Below are 24,226 nucleotides of genomic sequence, written 5' to 3'. Positions count from 1 at the left end.
GGTCCCCCACAGCCCCCCCTCGCCGCTGGCTTCGACCACTCCGAGAGGGAAGTGAGGCGAGCCGGGCTTCTCGGGGTGCTGGGTGATCGCGCCTGCCGTCCTCCAGACGAGGCCAGAAGACCCGAGCGCCAACCCCGGACCCACACCCCATCCGCCGCCCGGGCGCTGCCTGCCCGACCTCGGCGCCCCGGGTGGGTGACCCGAGTCACATGGGGTCGGGGCTGCTCCCAACTCCCTGCTTCTTTGGCCGCCTCCTAAGTAAGGGAATTCTGGAGCCGACTCAGTAAGGAAACTTTTGCTTGAGACTTGTCAAGGGCGAAGGGTGACAGTTCCTGGGCCCTTTTGGGCAACGACATGCAAACTTAAGGGAGTCCTGTGTACTGTGCTGGCATCAGGAAAGAGTAGACCCATACAGTTAGTCTGAAAAAATTAGCATCAGTGGTTTTTCGCCCCATTGTCACGGTCGGGCAGGATGTTTTGCCTGTAATCACTATGCAACACGTCTCTCTCTCCTTTTTTGCTTAATAACTGGGGTGGGGGGGGTACCACCACTTGCTCTACTATTCAAATGAAATCGTGCCTTGGTATAAAGAATCTTTGGCCTAAAAAGTGATGCGGAGCCTGTACAGGTTGAGTCAATGAATCACTGTCGGCTTGGAGCATAGGCTCTGCTTCTGTTTTTAAAATTAAACTGTTTGTAGGTGAAAAATACACATAATTTTATTTCTGGCCTTTCAGAGAATTGGAGAAGATGGTTCTTATTTCAGCGACAGTTACGTTCATTTTTCTTAGTATCAAGCATTTTCTAGTTTATAAAAGGCATTTTGGCAAATTTGAGATACAGAGCCTGGTACTTCAGGTGCCTCAGGAGACCACCATCTGGGTAGCAGTGGTCCAGGGATTTGCTACAGATTTCAGCAGATTTGCAAGCAGGGTTTCTTTAAGTGGGATTTTTTGTTCAGGAAGTTCTTAAGCAACTCCTTCTCATCACTTTTTTTTTTTTTTTTTTTACCTCCCAGGATTGAGTTGAGGAACCCCCCCCCCCTGGGGTGGGGGTCTGGGGTATAGAGGGGAGAAGAGCACTAGGCCAGCAGCTCACAGGTCACAGCCAGCCAGCTCTGAGCCCTCACACTACTGCAGTTAAGCTGTATAAAACAGTTGTATTTATCCCATCTTACTGTTGAGCACAAAACTAATTAAGGTCTCTTTCAAGGCTTAGGGCTCCGCCTTGCCAGTCCTTAATTGAAGGTACCTTTGTATCCTGATGGAGCTGAACTTAAGGAATTATGTCAGTGAATAGAGTCAAGATGTTAACTGATTATGAGCCAGGTAAACACCTGGTCCTTATTGTGCATTGGTTCCCTAAGTGTGACCTACTTTGAACACTGGTTATGAGATGAAGTAAGTCACTAGACATCTACTTTTTTGAGTTGGCTTGACCAAAAGATTGACAGACAATTGACTGAATGAATAGTTATGTGACTGTTAATTAATATGGACCAAAGGTAACAGTTTAGTGATTAGAGATCCTGGGTTTGAATTAATGTGTGTGAGTTGAATTCTCTGTTTCTGTGCTTTTTGCAGTTGCTCTTCCTCCCTGTTAGGGAAATCTAAGGCTTTCCTGTGACTTAAACTGATTTAAAGCTTGGCTTGGGAGTTTCTGAGTTTTGAATGTGTTCTTAGAAGACTTGGTGTTGGGGCGCCTGGGTGGCTTAGTCAGTTTAAGTCTCTGACTCTTGATTTTTGGCTCAGGTCATGATCTCGGGGTTATGAGATCCAGCCTGGTGTCAGTCTCCACACTCAGCTTGGAGTCCGCTTGGGATTCTTTCCCTTCCCCTTTGCTTCTCTGCTCGCTCACTCGATCTCTCTCAAATAAATAAAAATCTTAAACAACAACAACATCAAAACCACTCGGTGTTGGGTTAAAGCCGGGTGCTCAGAGAACAAATGAACTCAGAGAGATAATGTTTGACTCTTGGCATTTCATTAATGTCTTTTTGAAGGGTTCTGAAAATCTTAGCTGCAGCTGTTTTTTCAGAGCCCAGACATTGGCCTGTGCAGCGTGATTTCTTTTTCCTTCACTGGTTTTGGTTCTCTTGTGACTACCTTCTATTAAAAGTTTATAAAAAGTTATTTTATAAATTAGAACATGTTAAAATACTTCAGAAAGAGCAACTGTGTTAATGGTATTTGCTTTTCAAGGCTCCAATTTTATGACTGTGAACAAGTGTTAGCTTTTTTTTAGGCTCTGAGAAATTATGGGTGTTTGTTTCGATGTTGGTCTCCAGTTGTGGAGGAGGTGGGCCTGGAGTAGTTAAGAAACTTCAGAAAATGATACTGGAATAGAGTCAATGAGAATATCTGACTCCTAGCATACTTTTCTCTTTGTTTTTAAACGAAGGTATGAGGGTGCTGGTGGATGCTCGAGAGAAGCTTCATATTCCGTGGGGAGATAACTCAAACCAAGTTAACGGAGACAAGATGATGGCATTTGACACCCGGTCCCCCTCGGCGTCCCAGGGAATGGTGGAAACTCAAGTCTTTTTGCAGTATCTCCCTGCTATAAGAGCACTGTGGGCAGACAGTGGCATACAGAATGCCTATGACCGGCGTCGAGAATTTCAGTTGGTAAGAGATTTGGTTTTTTTACACTGTTGTTATTTTATTTTAATGACATTTACCGGTAGCTGATTCGAACGTACATTTTTTCACTGACTTCCGCATTAAAATGTATCTATCCAGAATTTTAGCCTCAGAAATTTGGATTGCTCTGTAGATGAGCTTCTTACTGAAGCAAGATAAAAATAAGGTAAACACCATAGATTGGGTGAAACAGTTACGTTTAATTGGCCATTTTTCTTCTTTGTAAGTAAGATGATAGTGATTTTCTTAGGTACTTTCTCCTAATTTTATTCTATTCTCGAAAATAATTTCCTCCCAATTGCAGCAATGATATTCATCCTTCCAAAAAAAATCGATCTTTTACTCTCAGGCTGAGAGCTTAGTAACTGCACCTGGTTGTTCAGATGTGTCATTTATATAGTGTTTTGAGGTACTGGTATGATACAGATTAATTTGTAAAGAGATTAAAGTTCTTGATAACATTTAAATCATTGTTGCATTCTGTGTGTGTGTTTTTCTAAGGTTTCTAAGCACAATTTACAAATCCTTTCTTTAAAAACAAAATAATCTTAGAGTACCATAGAATTTAGAGCCATTACACAGCACTGTAGAGAGGGTGGAAAAGAAGGGATCTGATCTAGGTTAAAGATGCACAAATAATGATTGAAATCGATTTTTTTTAATCAAGTGTTTTGCAGTTGAATTGTGAATGCTTTGATTGTATCCTGGGTTTTATTTGCCGGAGACCAGAAAGATCCCAGGAATGATAACAATTTAGACTGTATGCAATTTGGAGGTAGTTCAGATTTGAAGTGTTTTACTGTAATATGTTCCCAAAAAAGTGACAGTTGAAAGTAAAACTGCTTAGAAAGTTGTTCGATGATGTCATTGGCATTAAAGTGATCCACATGTATGGGTGCGGCTACGAAATGATACACAGCCAGCCGTCTTTGCTATTTGTTTGTCTTCAGAAGCAGTCTTGGCTCTTAAAAGTTCTAGAAACGTGTTCATGACAGCTTTTTATAAAACTGATTTTGAATCTTTACTTTCTCTGAATTATGGCTTTCACGGGCACCATACAAATGTAACGCTTGGTTACGTGCTGTCTTCTATAGTTCTCCTCTTTGGGGTGTGTACCTCGTCAAGTAACTTGTCCATTAATGAAAGGCGAAGACTGCTTCATGTTATTGTTCAAGTCGAGTCGCTGGCAGCATTATATATAGACAGTTACGAATTTAACTTGACAGAGTAACCTCCGTCCAGTTCCCAGACTTGGGGTTGATTTTTGTGCTTTGGTCAGTGTTTCTTATTTTATAGCTGATAGTTCCTCCCCACACCGCTTCTTGTCTCTCGTCACCCTCCCTCTTGTTGTTAAGAGCGGCTTATTCTCCTTTCTTCTTAATTCATTTTCTTGACAAAGTACACTTTCCACTCTAAGGTTTCTCAGGACGTTATTCATCCTTCCAGGTTGGGAGAAACACCCATCTGCAAAAGGATACGGTTCATGTTGATTGGATGAATAAATAAACAGTTGTACTCTAAAGGTTTCTGTAGGAAAGTTCTATAAGTCCATTTAATTGAAGTTGGGCCTCACTGACACTTGAATTTGGACATTTACATCCTAACAGTTTTGTGTCAAGACTGTGGTGTCATTGTAGTAGAGAAAGCATTCCTAAGTATTTGCCATTAAGAACAAATAGCCAAAACCACTCAGAGTGGGGACCTACACGTTCTTGACTTGACCCAACTGATGCATTAGGAGCAAAGAAGGTCTTGAGCACAAGGAGAGACAAGTTCCAGAAATACTTGTCCTCATATAAAGCAGGGGCAGAAGAAAAGAGGCACAGGGAGAGACGTAATTTTAAACTCCTGGAGGACAGGAATTTTTTTTCCCTGTGTATATCCTTGGCATTGTTAATGGTGCCTGTCCGTATAGAAGGAGTTCAGGTAATACACTGAATTAATGACTCTTGTGCTTTTGGATGCTGCGTGGTGCTTGGCACAGTGTTAGACACTGAGAAGGCTCCTGGCCCATTTAAAATTTTCCTCACGGTCCTCTTCAATTCCTTTTCTTCTCTACACGCAGCAAATTCCCAAGTCCTGTCTTTTCCACCCTCGAAAAATCTCTTGCATCCACTCTCTCCTTTTCCCCTTTCCATTAATGTCTTAGTACCTCTTGCTCGGACTGCCAGGTAATCTTGTTCAAACACAGCATGGGTTTGTTCAGAAGGCTATGCTCATTCTCCATTACCGCCAGAACAGAGTTCAACCTCTTTGAGTCAAGACTAGCTAGCTTCCCTACGGTTCCAACAATGTTGTGTTCATTAGACTACTTCACACACCTGCCAACCTCCCAGTTTCCACATACTCTGATTTTCTGCTTCTTTTAGTCAGGGTTTTTCATTACTATATCTAGTCAGTGGGTCTTACCCTTAACTTAGAAGAATGGTAATCACATTTCAGTGACTAAATGTGATCCATGCACCCCTTGCATCAGATTCATTGGAATGCTTGTTTAATACAAAACAAAATCGGAGTTCTAGACTTCCATCCCAAGAGGATCTGATTCAGGAATCTGGGATGGGACCCAGTGATGTGTATTTGTAGCAGATAGTCATCGATGATTTGGATGAATTTGCTCCTTGGCCACCCTGAGGGACAGTGCCTTAGGGTCAGAGCTTTCTCCAGCCCTTGCAGCTGGAATGTGGCTCCTGCCCTGTGCTCTCCTTGCTGTGCTTGCTTCTCACCCTCCTTCGGTCGCCTGTACTCCACTTGTTTGCACTTGTGTTTGGTTCTCCCACTGAAGTAGAAGCTCTGGTGGTATGCCTTGTTTGTCTTTTTCTCTCTCCCTAGCGTAAGCCTGACACTATTTTATTTCCTTATTTTTTAGACATTCTGAATTATAAGGTTCTTCTAGAGAAAAAAGAAACATCCCATATTAAGTGTCTTTTGGAAAATAGGAATCATTTCTGTATGCTAGTTTGTTAATTTTCTAGGAGATGGGAAGTCGTTGTATTACAGTCATAATTTTTCTTTTTATGTTTAACAATGTATATTCTTGAATCTTGGATAGAAAAAGTAAAACCATCAGGGGAAAAAGGAAGAGTTAACAGATAAATAAAATCATCTTTTTTTTGTTTCAACTAACAATCGATTATTAAATTTATTAATGCAAATTGAAATGCAAATGGGAACAGGTTTTAAGCCTTTTCATGTTTGTTTTTTTTTTTGTTTAAGATGAACAACTGCCTTATAATCAGTCTTAGGGGCAAAAGGGATAGGGTAGTGGTATCACAGCGTAGGTTTTTAGCCAGTCATTCATTTGTTAGTAATAACTTCGGGTGCAAACATGAATGTTTTCTTTTCCAAGTTCCCAAAGGCAAACATTTCCTTTTCTGGTTAGTTTCAGTATGGGTAAGCTAAATAGTTTACTGTGGAAAAAGAAAAATCTAAGATTTACATTGCTCTTCTAGTTTTTAAGGTACCTTTCTAATTCTTGTAAACGAGCTCACAGGCTAATACGTACTCAGAAGCAGCCTCTTTGAGTACTGGATTAAATATTTGTGCTGCCGAGCTTTGGCTGTGTGTTCACTGTGGCCCGCCACTGCACAGACGAGATACCCTCTCTGGAAAAACTTGTGTGACTGTGGTTGGGGAATGTGGTAGCTTAGATGACTAGAGATGGGAGTCAGGGCTTGGCTGGGAACTGATATAGCTGCAGATATGGAGCAAAACTAACAAAATGGCCAGGAATCATCGTCAGTTAATTTTTTTGGATGTTTAGTATACAGTTACTTACTCACAAATATAAGCAAGGTTAACAGGACTGGTTAAATAGGGCAGGAAAGTGTGTGACTGGGAGGGACACTCCAGAGCTTCCTAGTTCCTATAAACACTTTAACTGGTCAGCATTAATACTACTTCCTGTAATGACCCGTCTTTCTTTGCAATTCCTGAAACCAGTTATTCTCTTTGTTATCCTGGTACCTTCAGTTAGACTTAATTTTTCTTATTCAAGTAGTACAGTTTGTGCTGGATGATAGTTACACTTCTCCAGGCTGATGAGGTAGTTTATCTGTTAAGACAGAGCTGCTCTCAGTCTGGGCAACAGAGTAACTATTTAGCCTCATTCATTGGCCTATAAAGAGCTGAGCGCTAAGTAAAATAGGAACTTCAGTTTGGACTAAAATTTCTTTTTCTTTATTTGTCCTGCAAAATGGATTTGAAATGCTATAGAATTAGAGGCATTGGTTTATTCTTTAATTCTAATTTGGATTGGCTTTAAAAAATGAATTAGTTACTACTTTCTTTGGCAAAATATGTTTCTGTTGGGAAAGGAATTATTCTGTTTTCTTTATGAATAAAATCAAAACAGGACTTTGACTTCAAGTTGCAGAAAACCTATTGTCTCCTGATTCTAGGATTATTGTAAAACATTTGAGCATATATAATGAGAGGATTATATATAACTGCAGAGATTTTAAAATTTAGGTCTGTGTAGGTAGAATTGCCTTTTGGTGAATTTGATCAGATGAAAGTGGTTCCTTTTTATCCAAATCCTAGAAACCCAGAGGTATAGTACTGTACATTGAAAACGGAGAGGCTGCTTTGGCATGTGCTTATGATTTTATTACAACATTGCGAGATTGTGTTTTTGTGTTCCTTTATATGCCTAGGTATCTCTTGATGTATTATGTTGATGTGTTTGTGTTTATATCTTTTGTATTTTATTTTTTTGGTGAAAGCTTAACCAGCTATGGGATGTCTGAGCTCTAGGTGCTGAAGGGGTGTTGTAAACTGTGCTGCTTCATTACTTTTTACTGCTAAATAAAGCTAGTAGTATAGTAATTTATGCTGCTCTGAAAATGTTCATTAAACAACTAAGGGATGAAGCAAGGAAATGGTTTTGTTATGAAGACTAGACTTTAGTTTCAGAATTCCTTACGAGAGTGGACCTAGTGTGGGAGAAAGATTTGTGGCCCTGCGTTTAAGAAAACCATAATTGCCAAAGTCCTACCTGGATTGAATATTCCCTCTTCATCGTTCACAGATAACGACCCAACCAAGCTGGGGCACCTAGTCATATCAGCCCAAAACAGGTGCCATTTTTTTTTCCTCAGAAAATTAATTCAAGGGCTGATGATTAGGTCACTTTTTAAAATACCTTACTTTTTATAAAAATCGCTTTGTACTTTTCAGAGCCCTATCACATACATTACCATATAATCCTTTAAACACTGTGAGAGGAATGAAATACATGCTATTGTCTCCGTTTCACAGATGAAAAAATTCAGACGCAGAGAGGTTTCTTGATGCTTTGGATCACAGCTATTGAAAGAGGATAGACTAGCCACTGGGACCCTGATCTGCTGACTCTTGGTCCGCAGTGCTGGCCAGTGAACCATTGTGAAGCACCCAAGCATTACATCCGTGGAGCATGTTTTCCTTCCATGCCCAGCCTCTTCTGGCCGACACCCATGCACACAAATGATTAACACTCCCCTAGAAAGTTCTAGCATGTTATTTTAGATATGTATAAGGTTTTATTAAGAATACATGGCATTGCACTGGTGGTTACACAGTTCTTCTATTCTGAACTTCCATAATGTCCTTTTGCCATTCCTTCTTTATTAATTTCGATTATAATTATGATATAAATAATCTTAAATGACTTCGGTGGTAGATTTACTCACTTAGTGGTACAGTTCATCCTAACTACCATTCATCATCATAAAGGTGGTTTGAGTCTTCATCTCCTTGAAAACTAACTATACTAGTGATCCTCACCTGATGTCCCATCAGTGAACATGGTTTCTGATGTTTTCCCTGAAAAATGAAAGTTTACAGACAACCTGTTATCTGACAGGCAGCTATATATTTTTCTAGGCAATATGGAAGTTGGCCCATCTGGAATATAGTTGCCCAGCTTTGCTCTTGGAGAAGGGGATATCAGAACTCTTGTATTCTGTATTTTATAAGCTCTTTCCAATGTTTCTCATGTAGCTGTCAACAGTTTTTATACTGCTTGTGAGCATTCAGATTGCAGATTGTCGTAAGTTTTTGTTCCAGTTAGAAACTACCTATTTTTTTAAGTCCCTATTTCTGGAAGTTGACAATTATTTTTATTTCCTTGTTTGAAAGTACTTTGTTTTTTTTCTAGGTATATGATAGAGTTCACTTTTGTCGTTATTGTGAACATACTGTTTTTGCAAGATGCTTTTTTTCAAGAGAATTTGTTACATCCACATTAGCAGAGCAATTATTAGCAGAGCAATTATTAGAATGGACTGTTAGGGATCAAGGAAATAGTAATTTTGTTTTGAGAACCGGACTTTGGTGGCCTTGGCTAAAGTTACCAATCTGTTGCAGTGATGGTAGTTGTTTATCTTAATCTTTCCAGTTTAATCTCTTTTCTTCTGTTGGCAAAATGAATAAAAAAGATTTTTTAAATCAGTGCTGTGGGTGAACTGTTTCATCCCCAACTATTACACAAAAGCTGCAGAAAACTAATAGTAGAATCACCCTTCATTGATTTATTTTGGCTTTAGGTCTAAGTCGTAAGATCTGTGTACTTGGTTTTGCTATATGAAACTTTGTATCTTCCAAGCAGATTAGAAAATAACCATATTCAAATTCATTGATTTATTTTACGTGTTGTAAAGCATTTTTGCAAATGGTTTTAATGTGATGACGTTCAACTTCAATGTGGTTGTCTGCTGTGCAGTGGGATAACGTGGAACTCGAGGACCAGTTAGAACTTGTGTCCTGGCTCTGCCCTTCACTCTGTGAGCTTGAGCCAGTCCCTCAGCCTTTCTGTTTCTGAAATTGTAAAGGGGGACTCTCTGAAGACCTGTTATTATTAGTTGTTGTAGAAATTGCATGAGATGATCCGTATAGAATAAGCCTGTGGCACAGTGCCTGACTCCTATTAAGCATATTATTAACATTAGCCATTAATATTCCTAATAAGCCATATGCGCATAAACCATAAGTAGCTTTTTAACAAAATAAAGCCCTGTAAGCATTGATTTGATTCACTCTCTGAACTTGATCACCAATATAAAAATCCTGAATTCTAAAAAATGCAGAATATGACTCATATTCTCATTACACCATATGTTGTCTCTCCTGAAGGTAGAACATCCGAGAGAGAATTGAGCTCCTCTCTGTGGCTGTATTGGTTCTTGTTGCCTTTTCAGATCACTTGCTTGATTTGTAATCTGATGTGTAGGCCGAATTAACCAAATCCTTATCTTCCTGCCGGCGGTATTCCGCAGAGCGGCAGGCGCGCTGCCACTCCCCCTGCACGTGCTTCTCTGCTCCGTCTCTGTGGTGACCCTGCACCTGCACGCACGCACGCGCACACACACACACACACACACACACGCATGCCCTCTCCCTCTCCGCGTCCTGAGCCTGCAGTGGGCCGAGGCTTTGCAGGTACGCAGGTAGAGGAGGGTATTGGGGCTTCTTTTCCAAGGTAAAAAAAAAAAAAAAAAAAATCCTTACAAAGTACAGAATGATTATTTATTTATTTATTTATTTATTTATTTATTTAAAAGATTTTTATTTATTTATTTAACAGAGATAGAGACAGCCAGCGAGAGAGGGAACACAAGCAGGGGGAGTGGGAGAGGAAGAAGCAGGCTCCTAGCGGAGGAGCCTGATGTGGGGCTCGATCCCACAACGCTGGGATCACGCCCTCAGCCGAAGGCAGACGCTTAACCGCTGTGCCACCCAGGCGCCCCGAATGATTTTTTTTTTAAATTTCACATTACTTTTGTGAGATTTTGTAACTTCTGATCACTTTGCATAAAAAAAAAAAAAGAAAAAGCACTAGTTTTCCAGAGAAATGCCTCTGTTTTCTTATGAAGCAAAATAAATTTCAGATTTGCTCTCCTAAATAAAAAAAACAAACACATTTTACTGATTTTGGTGTTTAAAAACAATGTTAGCCAACAAACACAACTCCTCTGTTGCTAAAATATGGCAGTGTCCTTGGGTTTCTTGAGCTAGGGCAGCCACAATTAGCCTGTTAGTCGGACATTCTCTTCTCACCCTTCTGGAAAGGTTAAAAGAGCTGGACAAATGAGTAATTGGTGTGAGAGACTTTCACTTTCCTTTTCAGTATCCTGGTTACTCTTATTCCCTGGATAATCTTTTTAAAAATTATTTTTCTGTTAAACAAGAGGAACTGCCTAGTGGGAGGATCTGTCATCTTACATCATTGTGTGCTTTTCATTTAGGCCTCATGATGCGCAGTGCGGTTATATCCACTCCCTGCTACTAAGTAAGAGAAAAATGGAAGCTCCTAGGTTTTCCTAGCTGCTAGAGAGTCACAAGTTATTGCCTGGCCAACTCCGTGTTACATGGGGCCTAACAAATGAGAAGATCATGCTTTAGATAAATTGCCATTCCAATGTAAGATGGTCCCTAAATTCCTATTTATTGATTTTTAAAAGCCCAAGTAAGTGAATGTGTATATTCACAAAGTTGCAAATACTGTTTATCCTAGCTTAAAAGAGAGCAATGTGATTTAGCCTGTTGAGTTAAAATACTGCAATACTAGTGATTTGCTATTTTTAACTGTTACTTGCTACATTTGCAGTAAAACTATCCTTGTTTATTAGCTACAGCTTCAAAAATTATAGGGACTTTATGCCATATAGATGTCACACGTTTCAGTTCTAAAATAGGGCAAGGAGAATTATACGTACTTGCTTAATTTTTTCCTTGACTTTTTAAGATTATCTTAAATGATCAGACGTTGCAACCAGTTTTAAGGCTGGTGTTACAACTTAGTAAGAAACCAGAATTCTTACCTGTTAAACAGCATTTGGCACATTGGGCCATAATGTAAGATATCTTTGTTTTGAAAAAGAAGGCTCTTTGTTTTGTTTTGTTTTTTAAGCTTTCATTCTGTAGAAACGCATTGTTTTGAAGGGAATGTATATGTTCATCTTTTTTTTTTTTTTAACGTCTTATTATTTAAGTGATCTCTACTGCCAGTGTGGGGCTCAAACTCCCATCTCCAACGTCAAGAGTCGTGTGCTCTTCCAATGAGCCAGACAGGTGCCCCCATCTTATATTTTTATATGTAATTATATTTTGTTTTAAGTGCAAGTATTAAGGTTTAGAGCATTACTTTGAGTATCCATTTTCATTATGATAATCTGAATTCTTTTCTCAAATAGGAAAAGTAGAGAGAAACATAAAAGACAATGTGCGCAAGAAGGCCTCGAGTCGCAGATTTCAGGAGATCTGTTCTTGTCTGCTAACAGTTGACTGGCAGCTCTCAGCAGCCATTCAGTAACATTATTGATCACCTATTAATGAGCCAGGCCCTTTTTGCAGGCTGGATATTTGCTAGTGAATCAGATGAGAGTGGTCTCTGTTCTCATCAATCTTGCTATTTGGAGGAACCTACATTAATTGGCAAACAAATAACTAATTGAACGTGGTGAATGTTCTGAAGGACAAGAAAAGGAAGCCCTGTGGGAACTAGAGGATGGTCTGAGGAGGTGACCTGTAGTTATGGCCCCATAGATGAGAAAGGGTCAGCCAGGCGAGGAGAAGGAAGGTTCAGCAGGAGCACCGTGTGTGCAGGACGGAGGTGGGAAAAAGCTTGCTGGAGTGTGGAAATTGGGGGCAAATGAGAAGAGCGGTGGTCAGTTAGCAGATAGTTGTCGCGAACCCCTGGATGCTAAGCGGTTCCAGGGTTAGAAGACTGTTGCAGAAGGAACAGCTTTCATCAGGTGGTAGCTGTGAAGACAGAAGACAGTGGCTTCAGGAGGCACTTTGTAAGGAGAATCATGGGGACCTGATAGATTGGAGATGAGAGGAGTGAGGGGGAGGCAGACATTAAAAGTGATTTGGCTTCTGATTTTAATGACTAGATGGATGGTGGTGCTTTTTGCTGAAATAAAGATTGAGAGAGATTTCAAGGGGAAGATGAAGACTTTATTGGACATATTAGGTTGAGATCTCTGTGAGACCTATAGATGTAATCAAGTAGACCATTTGGTATGTGAGTCTGGAATCCAGAGCAGAGCTTTGGGCTATAGGTAGAAATTCAGGAGTAGTCAGGGGATATTTAAAGTCTACAGAATGTATACGTTTACAGGGGAATGTAATGTCAGGGGAAGGGTGTACAAGAGACTAGGTTTCAGGATGGAGTCTTAAGGAACCTTCAGATTGCTTGAGAACATTCAGAGAAGGGGGTGCTGGCAGACATGGCCAGAAAGGTAGGAGAATTTCAGGAACATGTAGTACCACGAGAGCCAGAGAAGTGTTTTGGACAAGAAACAAGTAGACAGCGGTGCCGCATGCCACTGAGGTGTAGTAAGGCTAAGACTGATGTGTTCCTTGATTTTGGCAACAGGAAGGTTATCGCTGACTGTGGCAGGTGACCTGGTGAGGGAGAAGCCAGGCTGGAAGGGCTCGAAGAGGGAAGAGAGGTGAGGAAGTAGAGAAGATTCACTTGAGATTAAGCCGACTGTTCTCATTTCCCTTTTGCAGTACTTTCAACCACCTGGCTTGGTAGGTTGGGTTTTTTCAAGCCTTTTCAGAGTTCAAGAGGACATTGTGTTTATATTAACCAGTTTCTTTGAATCGCACTGTCTCAGAAGCAGAGTTCATACCAGGTAATAATGCTGTTGATTTTAGGCCAGGCACACACAGAAGAGTTTTTCACTCTGTACTTGATTGTTTTACTTATGACCATTTCCTGTGTAGTGAGGGCAATAACTTGATCAGTTAAACACATTCATTCCTTTGTTCCTTCAGCACACATGTATTGAATACCTGCCCACACTATGTTCTGGGCGGAGTAGGCCCTGGGGACTCAAGAACTGCATGTCTGGCTGCCTTAATAGAGGCTCTCAATCTGGTGGGAGCCAGATAAGTCAACCCACGGTGGTCGCCAGTGAGATGGGAGATGCCATAGTATACTGCATTCGCTACTTTTCTGCCAAGAATATGCGGAATCACTAAGTGTTTACTAACCTAGAAAAGGCCTTAGAGAGTATGTGGATCCAGTTCACTTCATTTTATACATAAAACATAGGTCCGTAGAGGTTAAGGTCACCGCTAGTTTTGATTAGAGCCACTATTCAAAGTCAGGGCTGTATGACTCCATAGCCCATGTCTGATACTCACTACCGTACTTTCCTGTATCCCTTAAAAAGATAATTAACTGCACAATGATTTGGAAACAGGAACTGATATGCCAATATAAATTTTGAACTATTTCCCACATTCATCAGTATTTAGAAACATTCACAGGCTGCATTGCTTTGCTGTCTGACATGGTTGATTGACAGATGGGGAAAGGAAAGGTAGTTAATGCTCTCGTAGGCTGTGTGGGGCTTCTCTGTTGGCAAGAGAATTTGGGATGATGGATTGAACACTAAAACGGAATAAAGTGATCCGGGTTTTCCTCTCACCTGCTGTGTGATTTTAGGCATAGAATTTCTTTATTAATGTTGATTGTTAATGTTAAATGTTGCAGTTATTGCGTAATGTTTTAGTTGTGGGGATTTCAAGAAGCACTGTAGCACATCATCATAGAGCAGAACTTTCCATCTGGTGTGCATTCGCAAGGACTCTTATAGGCCCCTCTACTGAGATAGCAGGGGAATTGAAACTGTATTTGGGAAGTATGTCCTGTGTTGGAAGACACTTTTTTCCTTTTTTTTTTTTTTAACAATTGAGGTCATTTCTTTTTGAGTTAAAAAAATATATATCCTACTTAGGATTCTAGTTCTGGCAAAGCTTAATGTTTCTTTATATGCTATCGGGATTGTGTACGATTGATCCTTTTCAAAAAAGTATTTGAGGGGCGCCTGGGTGGCTCAGTCATTAAGCGGCTGCCTTCGGCTCAGGGCGTGATCCCAGAGTCCTGGGATCGAGCCCCACATCGGGCTCCTCTGCTGGGAGCCTGCTTCTTCCTCTCCCACTCCCCCTGACTGTTCCCTCTCTCGCTGGCTGTCTCTCTGTCAAATAAATAAATAAAATCTTTAAAAAAAAAAGTATTTTAACTTTGAAGAATTTTTTTCAAAGCTCAAAACTCTAAGCTTTTTAGTGTAATCATTAGGTGGAAACTAAAAAGTAGGAAAGTTGTTTTGTTTTTATTTTTTGAGGAAATTGCTTACAGACTCCAGAATCCAAATTAGTTTTTTTCAAAGTTTAAATTTTAAAACATATATGTCCATTCTAGAAAATCATCCAGTTAGTCCCTAATCACCATTATGAGATACCTTTGTTGACATTTTGGTATATTTCCTTCTGATATTTGAATACAGTATTGGAGGTAGAGATAAACTTTTCTGTACTTTCTGTACAATTTTATATTCTTTTCATTTGATGTTGCAACATCAGCATTTCCTGGAGGAGGCGATTTTCTCAGAGAACTGGTAAGGGATTCTTCTAGAAATGGATGTGAATTTTTGACTTAAATGTAAAATTCTTTCCTGTATATATTTTTTATGAACAGAAGGTAGTGGTGCTAAATGATAACATGGAATATAGGCTAACTTACCATGTTGCTACGCAGTTGAACAGCATTACATACGATGTCAGATCTAGCCCTCCGTCTCTGCCATCTTAAACTGTTTCTTCACATTTAAAATCTGTATTTAGGAGCACCTGGGTGGCTCAGTCAGTTAAGCATCTGCCTTCGGCTCAGGTCATGATTCCACGGTCTTGGGATCGAGCCCCTTGTTGGGCTCCCTGCTCAGCAGGGAGCCTGCTTCTCCCTCTCCTCCCCACCTGTGCTGTCTGTCGCTCTTTCTCTTATCTCTGTCTCTCTCTCTTACATAAATAAAATCTTAAAAAAATAAAATAAAATTTGTATTCAGTTTTTGAGGGAAGATTTTAAAAAGGAATGCTGACCTCCTCTCTGAAACCTGTATTATTCTAAAGAAGGGGCTTCAGTTCTTATGTAGAGTTTAGAGATACTTCACATACCAAAATTTAACAGCTTCGATGTGTTAGGTACACGCACATGGGTAGAAGATACGTGTATATCTATAAACAGTAAACGTATGGCTAAACTTTTTTCTTTCTTCAGAATGAAATGTTTTAATAAAAGTGAGGTTCTTTTTTGTGATTTCTGTAGTGGGAGAATTACTAAACTGCATTGTACATTTTGTGTTACGTGTGAATTGGAATTTGGTAGGACTACACGAATACTCTTAGCAAACTGGTCATTAGTCTGAAATTATTTTGGTGATAAGTCTCATTGAAAAACTGAATGTAAAAAGGAACTTACTAATTTGTGAGCAATGGCAAGGAAAGGGCAGTTTACAAAATGAAGTGATTAGCTTAGTTCGGTCCAAAAATTTCATATTTTTAATTTTGTGCCCTGGTTTGTTTTTACAGCTTATATGCGAGCCCCATGGAAATTAATTGCCTACATCAGACAAAACTTTTTTGGGAAATTCTATTTAGGCTATTATAAACTATCTTAGATTAGTCTGGAAAAGTATTTACTTTGAAAAGATGTTTTCAAATACTGGCGTGGTTTTTAATGTAACTGACTAATTTTTGGCTCTTTTCGGAAGTTTTAAGTGATACACGTGGAAAGCACTAGCCAGAATTTGAAACTGCACTCAGTTGGAGTCCACTGAATATTGACCTGTTTTCCTTTGACAAAGAAAAATAGCTTATATATTTCTAATAAAAGTTAATAGTGTCTTGTTCCTCATGAACCAAACATGCAGGAGGGATAGTGCTTTCATTATAAAGATGTCGATATGACCCTCATTCCAGACGTGTGCTGTGTATCACGTCAACACTTGATAATGCTTTTTTCCAGAGGAAAATGAATAAGGAAAGCCATTTTTTTTTTTAAAGATTTTATTTATTTATTTGACAGAGAGAGAGACAGCCAGCGAGAGAGGGAACACAAGCAAGGGGAGTGGGAGAGGAAGAAGCAGACTCATAGTGGAGGAGCCTGATGTGGGGCTCGATCCCACAACGCCGGGATCACGCCCTGAGCCGAAGGCAGACGCTTAACCGCTGTGCCACCCAGGCGCCCCAGGAAAGCCATTTTTTAAAAAAAAGCGTAGGTCATTTCAAAGATATGGAATAATAGGTCCTTTGTGAAGAACTGGCGGAAGGAGGGTGTTGGAAGGACACTAAAGGGGAGAAGAGGTGAGCGTGCCCCGTGGCCAGCTCTGAGAACCAGGGGAGGGCTTTGTACGTGCCCTGGATGCCTACACCACTCGTAAAGCTAGGTAGCCTCTTTATCATATTTTAGTTTGAAGAAAAAAAATTAACTGGGGGGGGAGACATGCAACCCTTTAGAAAGATAGTGTATTTCAAATATTTGAAATAGGATGGTTTCAAGCTCTTTTCACTTTGTCATCTTCAAAGCTTTGAACAAACTCTCTTAAAATATAATTAGGCCAAGTTTTATGTTTACTGACTTTAGGTAATTATAATGTTAGAGTCTTAGATTTTAGATAAATAGCGTGAGCAGAGCAGTATCATGGTAACTTTCATATTTTCATGTGAATATATGAAGAGAATAGAGAAAGGACAAATGGGGTAGGAAATTGAGTCTTTAAATAAGCAAAAAATACTACCTTCTGCCTTTGTTGTTAGCCACATCCTTAGATTGAAGTGAAGAGTCTTGATTCATTAACCAGCTTTAACCCCAAACTTTTCCATTTTGTACCTTATGTGTATTTGGCATTTGATTCTTACAGTAAACGTACATAAGTAAATGCTAGGTGGAAAGGCTTACATTGCTCAAAGTCTATTCATAGAATATTGCCCTAAAGTCTCCTTATTTAGATATGGCTTCACTATGATATTTGCAGGGCTTAAATTACTAGTGTATACAAATATAAATTACTGATTTAAAAAAAATATGTTCGGGTGCCTGGGTGGCTCAGTTGGTTAAGTGTCTGCCTTCGATTTGGGTCTTGGTATCAGGGTCCTGAAATGAAGCCCCCCCCCCCACTCATGCACATGTACTCTCTCTCAAAATCTTTTTAAAAAATTAAAAATAATTTAAAAAACATATAGGTCACGTGTAAAGGCGAGTGGATGTTTCCTTTTGAATACATTTTTCCAAACGAATGCTTAATGAAGCCTACCACTGAATATTCAGGTACTTTGATCTGGCTTAGTTTGGGGGATTATAAGACTGATGAAAATTAAAGGCACATTGCAGGCATACCGAAACCTTATTGTGGTAGTCGAGGCAGTAGAGTAGGGCAGTACAACTCACAGGTGTAATCAGTTTGAGGAGTAAACAAATTTCTAGTTTTCTCTCTTATCTGTTGATTCTTTTTCCTCTTTGAAGTATTCCAGACTTGCAAATGAAAGACTTAATATGCATGGAAAGTGTGTAAACAGCTTTAAACCATTGGACTTAGCCATTTTAGAACACAGACGTCTATTTTGTAGTTTACTAGGTCTTCTTCAGGAAATGTTTTGCTCTTTATAGCATTTGGCTAGTGGTTGGTTATATAAAGAGAAACTGGATATTAACTTTGAGTTCTCATTTTCAGAATCACATGTATGCTTACATTTCAGAAGAAAATTTCTCACTGTTAATTTACCTTGGTAGTATAGATTTTCTCTAATGTTTCCTTTACTATCATGTTTATTTTTAAAACAGAAAACTAGGGGTGCCTTAGTCGGTTGAGCCTCTGACTCTTGATATCCGCTTAGGTCGATCCCAGGACCCCTGAGATCCCCGTCTTAGGATCAATCCCTGTGTCGGGCTCCCCGCTCAGCTGGGAGTCTGCTTGTCCCTCTCCCTCTGCCTTCCCCCTTGCTCACACTGTCTCTGTCTCTCAAATAAATAAATAAATCTTAAAAAAAAAATAAAACAGAAGACTGTTGTAGGTATTGCTGGTCTCATAACTAAAAGGGCCTCAACAAGTAAAAACGGGATACTTTTTAATTCACTTATTTTTTCTAATTGACTTCTTTTTTCAGTGAGTTTTCTGCCACTTATAGGCACACTTAATTAGCCTGCAGTTAAATTCTAGACATTTTACAGGATTAAACAATGGCAGTTTATTTAGTAGTAAACTAAAGTCTGATACATACACTTCACGTGTGGTGCATTTTTTTTTTTGCATTTGATTGAATTTTATTTGACCTTTTCATCCCACAGTATAATTTTTACCTGTTTACCAGGTAAAAAGATATAGTATGCTTCTTCCTGATTAAGCACCTTGAGTTGCTTTATCTTACCATGCAAAGTTTAAGTGTCTGTTGTAGGAGCAAGTTAATTTTGTAGGTTTAATTGAGGTTTTAAGTTCTTTAGGATCCTGTGCTAAAATATAAGTAGCGGTTCTAATCATTTTTCTCATTTGTGCTTTTATAGCATTTAAAAGTGTAATACTTGGATTATTAGGTTCATCAATTTTTGACCACAAAAATCTCAGGGAGTTAGCTGCGAAGGCTGCAGACTCTGGTGGCCGTTTGAAAATAGGCTTTAGGGATGTGGAAAGGAAGCAGCTGAAATGGTAGTAAGGCATGTCTGAGTGACCAAGTCAGTTTTTAAAAAGAGAAACAAAGGGAAAGCTCTACTGGTAGGCTTAAGTCCACTGTCATGTCACAATTCAGATCTGTCAAAGGGAGGCCTCATGTTTTACTTGTAAGACCTAGTTGAACGAAACTGATCCTTGAAACCTACTTTTACAGTAAGATAAAGCTAAGTAAGTTTCTAATCTAGTTTTTTAATATTCTCGGCATCTTTGCAAGGCTTAAAAAGCAACTGATATGGTGCAGTCGATACCAAAAGCCATGAAAATGTCAATATAAAATCAATTTTGAGTAAAATGGGTGTCCGGATCTGAACTGATGCTGGAATGGCTGTATCAGGGTCCCTTCTTTTAGAGCTTACGTTTTTGATTTGATAGATTTGTGGTGGACCTGGGAATCTGTAGCTTTTAAAAAAGATTTATTTAGAGAGAGAAAGAGAGAGTGACACGGGGTTATGATCCCCTGACCCTGAGCTCAGGACCTGAGGTGAAATCAAGAGTCAGATGCCTAACGGACTGAGCCACCCTGGCGCGCTGGGAATCAGTGTTTTTAACAAACACGTTCAAATGCTAAGGCATGGCCTGGGGCAAGACCATGGGTCTAGAGCTGGAGTCAGAAAAGTGTTTCTGAAAAGGGCCAAGTAGTAGGAGTATGATATTTTAGACTTTGCATGCCAGCAGACAAAATCAAGACAATTACGTTGGCATTTATATAACAAGAGAAAACAAATTCCCGCAAGTTTTTTGTGGATGAAGTTCAAAATAGAATAATAAAAATTATATACAGTGTCTTGTAGTATATAGATTTACTAATGAGAAGAATGGGATTCTTTTGGAGATGAATAACATTTGCTTAATTGGGGTTCAGATTTTAATGCTCGTTATCATCAAAATAAGGTGCAAATGTTCATTAATGCTGATCTGTAGTAAGATTTTATATATTTCATCCATGAAAAAAATGTCTTTTCAAACAGATAGGTACTGCCAAATGAGCATATGGTGTTTTTTAAAAATTTTTAAAGATTTCATTTATTTATTTGAGAGAGAGCAAGTGAGAGCACCAGCTGGAGGGGGGGCGGGCAGAGAGAGAAGCAGACTCCCTGCTGAGCAGGGAGCCCCACTCCGGGCTGGATCGAAGGACCCTGGGATCATGACCTGAGCTGAAGGCAGACGATTCACTGACTGAGCCACCCAGGCACCCCTGAGCATATGATTTTAATTGAGCATAGTCATTGCTTGGAAGACATTTATAGAATTCTCTTACATTCTTCTCGATGTTTGCCTCTTGGCATGTTATTTACATTGTAAATTACCCATTTCCAGTTGATGGTTAGGTGGAAGCTGCTCATTTCACTGTTAAGTGCATTTTAAAATATGAAAATATCCTTTGTACTTGCATTGGGGTCTGAAAGATGCTGCAGGAACTATAGTGTGATTTTGGAAAAATACATGCAAATTTGTGTGCGGATGGACGTCTCACTTCTTGGTTTAACTTTTGACAGCGAAGAAACCAGATAAAATAGTTTGACATTGCTTATGATTGAAATAATGCCAATTGTTGAAATGAATTACCACAGTATAAGTTGTGCAAAACTGTTCTGCCTTTTAATTTGGGGTTAAATTCCTTAAGATATATAATCAGGTCTTCCCTAAAGCTAATTTCCAAAGGCATTCATGGTCTGCATTAGTGATTGAAGGTCGTTCTTATTTGGAAAAATTCAGTTTCATCCATTAGTTCCAAAAATCTCAGTAAAAATTTACCTCTGCTAAACGCTTGAACTGCATCATAGGACTGATCAGCACATTCAGCTTCTGTTTTTTACCAAAATTCATGGAACTGATGACAGATAAATCCATGGGAAGCAAATTAAATTTATTATTGACACTTCTGGTTCAAAAACACGATAGACCCATCTACTTCTCACAAATACCGAATCACGCAGTCCGAGATCATTTTTATAGTCTTTCTAAATTTGTCTTTTTTGTGCCGCACACGTATACTTTTACTGCCATCGGTTGTAACACACCCTGGCATATTATAACTTAGGTTAGCCTGCTTTAGAGTTTCCTCAGCGTCTTTGAAAGTGTTCTCATCTGCAGTTCTCCCACACACACTGTTGAGACAGGCTGCTTCAGTCCCTTCGGACTTGGCGCCGATTCCCGGAGGAAACAACCACAGAGCAGTAAATGGTAGTCCTTGCTTGGCCAGCAAACGTGAACCGCTTGGAAACTGACTTCAGTTTCAGTCTCTTTCCATCTTTTACCTTTGCAAAGAAATCCTGCTGTGATTAAATTATGTGATTTTTTTTTTTTTCCTGTCACTTTCCTGGGAGTTGGGATTATTTTGAAGAGTGTGTAGTCTGGTAATGTGGACGTACATTGTGTTCTCTTAGCGTAGCCACGGTGTCACTGCATAATAAACAGTGCTTTTCCATCAAATTTGGTGTATCAAAATTACCCACATTCCATTGTGCCTCAAAAGCGGGACATTGAAAGCCCTCTTCTGCTTTTTGTTTTGATGGATATGCACTAGTAAAAAAAAAAAAAAAAAAAAAAATTCACGCTGTGGCACTCTCGGTGACATTTGAGCCGTTTCGGGCTGTAATTGCATCAGGGCATCGTGTCGTGCAAAGTGAAGTGAGCTGCTCACACAGCGTGTGTCGTGACCGCTCGTGGCTGCTGTGGGATGGAGCAGCCCTAAGTCAGCGCGTGAACAAATGAGCGAGGTCGTGTTCCGAGAGAAGTTTATTTATGGACACTGATATCTGAATTTCATATCATTTTCAGATGTCATGAAGTATTCTTTTGATTCTTTTCCCTCCCCAGCCATTTAGAAATGGGCCACACAGAAACAAGCAGTGGGCTGGATTTGGCCTGCGGGTCATAGTTGAAGGATCCCTGCTCTAGAATATAGTTACCTAAGAAGAATATTCGAGTAGCTCTCAACCAGGCTTTCCTTCTGCCACAGTAGCACTACCACTGCTGTACTTGCATAGATTTTTCCTATAGTTCTGCAAGGAGGATCATTTTTAAAGTTCCTGTTAACACATTGCCAAGTTGCCTTATCTAGAATATGCATGCCTTGCTTTTTAAAAATCTGTATTGAAGTCCAGCTTAAATTCCATATCCTTTTAAAGTTGTAGATTCTAAATGCTGTCCTTTATTCATTTTAGCTATGCAGAAGAGAATATTGAATAAATTTGTCACTTGTTCAGTAACTGGGCAAATAAACTGCCAAGCGTTCCATACCGTGACTACACATTTGTTTAATAAAAATTACGTTCGCATTTGTGTTCTCAGCTCCTCTGTCACCTTTAAACTCAGTGTCTCTGACTTATTTTGTCACAAGCAAAGAAAGAACCTTTATAACACATGATTCCTGTGAAGGGGGGGGGGGGCATTGAGGCCATTCCTACTTTAGACGCAACTTACAAAATGCAGTTTGTAGAACTAATAGGATTTTTTAATTCACCGGGATACTGGAGCTTATTACCTCTCTGATCATTTCGTTCTTGAGGTAACTTAAGCTCAGTGGTACTGTCTTGTGTCTAGAAGCCAGGCCCACTGGCTGCTATGCTGTACTTAGACAGGTATGACCGTATTCTGAACAGAGGAAAAAAGAACTAAGGGCTGACATGAAACATCTCACGTTTTAAAAGTCGTAAGTGTGACTTACTGCTTTTCTTTTCAGTTTTATGAAAATTTCTCTCTGGTAACATAAAACAGACTGAGGAAGGTTATAATAGAGCCTCAAGTCATAACCAACAAAAAGCGAGTGTTAGACCCATGACATTTCTTGCCTGATACCTGGAATTATTTACTTCTGTATTAGCCTAGAGACTAGGCAACAACATAACTTGAATAATGAGTCACAACAAAAGTAGACTTAAGATTAATAGACGCAGAGATATAGGGAAAGGAGAACTTAAATCACTTGTACAAACTGAAATTGTTGCGTCGAGCAGAACTTCAGTAATTATCCATGGAACCACAAAACTTCCTCATTTTATTGACGGTTAAACTGAGGCCTGGAGAAGTTTAGAAACTTGCCAGGTCAGTGTTAGAAAAAGGACTAAAATCCACATCTTTTCCTTAACGTTAATAGTAGACAACTAGAGGACTTTTTGATTATTTCTGAAACTGTTAGGAAAAAATATGTGAGGGAAATTTCTCCCTGGTAATTCATACTTCATTCACCACTTTTGGGGAGGAGAGAGGAGGCCACCAGGTGCTGGGCGCTGAACAGGGTATAAATTTGCCTAGGAGCAGTAAAGCACGAACAGAAGGTGACCTTCAGAAGCTCTTGGGCTTACTGAGAACAGAGACTCCAGTATTCATTTTCCATGTCCTTCATGATTAGATTGCAAACAACACACCTTTTATATTTTTTAATTTGGGATTCTTTTTGAGACTGTAAAAAGACAGGTTTTCTCTCTCTCTCTCTCTTTTTTTCCCAGTAACACCCTCTAAAGCTACTGTGGGAAATTTCTCCTATGAAAATATTCGTCCTTTTATAGCACACACGTGTTTGCACATGCACACGGCCCCTGTGTGCACGGGTTTAAAATTGCTTGTTTCACAGCAGCTTAATCTGGGGGGGGGGGGGCTAACCTCTTAACAGAAGGAGGCTTTAGTTTACAGCCATGCACATTAAAAGGTACTAAAGCCGTTCTTGTGTCCCACTCTCGGTTTTCTAACTAATGGAAGGATCAGTAGTATCACTTAAAGGTCTAAAATGGTGAATTAACACAATTTTTTATGTCTGGGGAGTTATTTTAACAATACTGTATTTTTCATAGGAGTAATATGTTCAAGTATTTCCACTCCTTGAATAGATACTGGCTGAGTGATAGTGGAGAAGGCAAAGCGTAGTCACAGTATAATCAGTTGGTAGTAGGGCACCTTATTTGGGACTTTAAATACTAGAGAGAACCCACGTGGTCAAATGTGTGGAAGTGAATTATAAATATTTTGTACAGTGTCAAGTGCACAAAGAACTGTGTAAGTTACACTGATGGAACTTCCTTTGGTCGAAGTTGAAATTTAACAACAGGAGCGCATACATATTTCTCTAATTATTATCATTTGATTTGGGT

General features: G+C 39.5%; 1 protein-coding gene across 1 annotated transcript in view; it reads left to right on the top strand.

Moving 5' to 3' along the window:
• The window catches only part of GNA13 (G protein subunit alpha 13), a 38,849-nt gene that overhangs the window by 727 nt on the left and 13,896 nt on the right, over positions 1 to 24,226 (top strand). Inside the window, exon 2 of the mRNA XM_045813934.2 lies at positions 2,402 to 2,628. Coding sequence (XP_045669890.1) covers positions 2,402 to 2,628 — 227 coding nt within the window. The remainder of the gene's footprint in view (positions 1 to 2,401; positions 2,629 to 24,226) is intronic.

The sequence above is a fragment of the Ursus americanus genome, chromosome 23 (assembly GCF_024610735.1).
Source record: "Ursus americanus isolate L20-20 chromosome 23, mUrsAme1.1.p, whole genome shotgun sequence".
NCBI lineage: Eukaryota > Metazoa > Chordata > Mammalia > Carnivora > Ursidae > Ursus > Ursus americanus.
The sequence above is the reverse complement of the archived record's forward strand: the minus strand, read 5'-3'. Positions and strand labels throughout refer to the sequence as shown.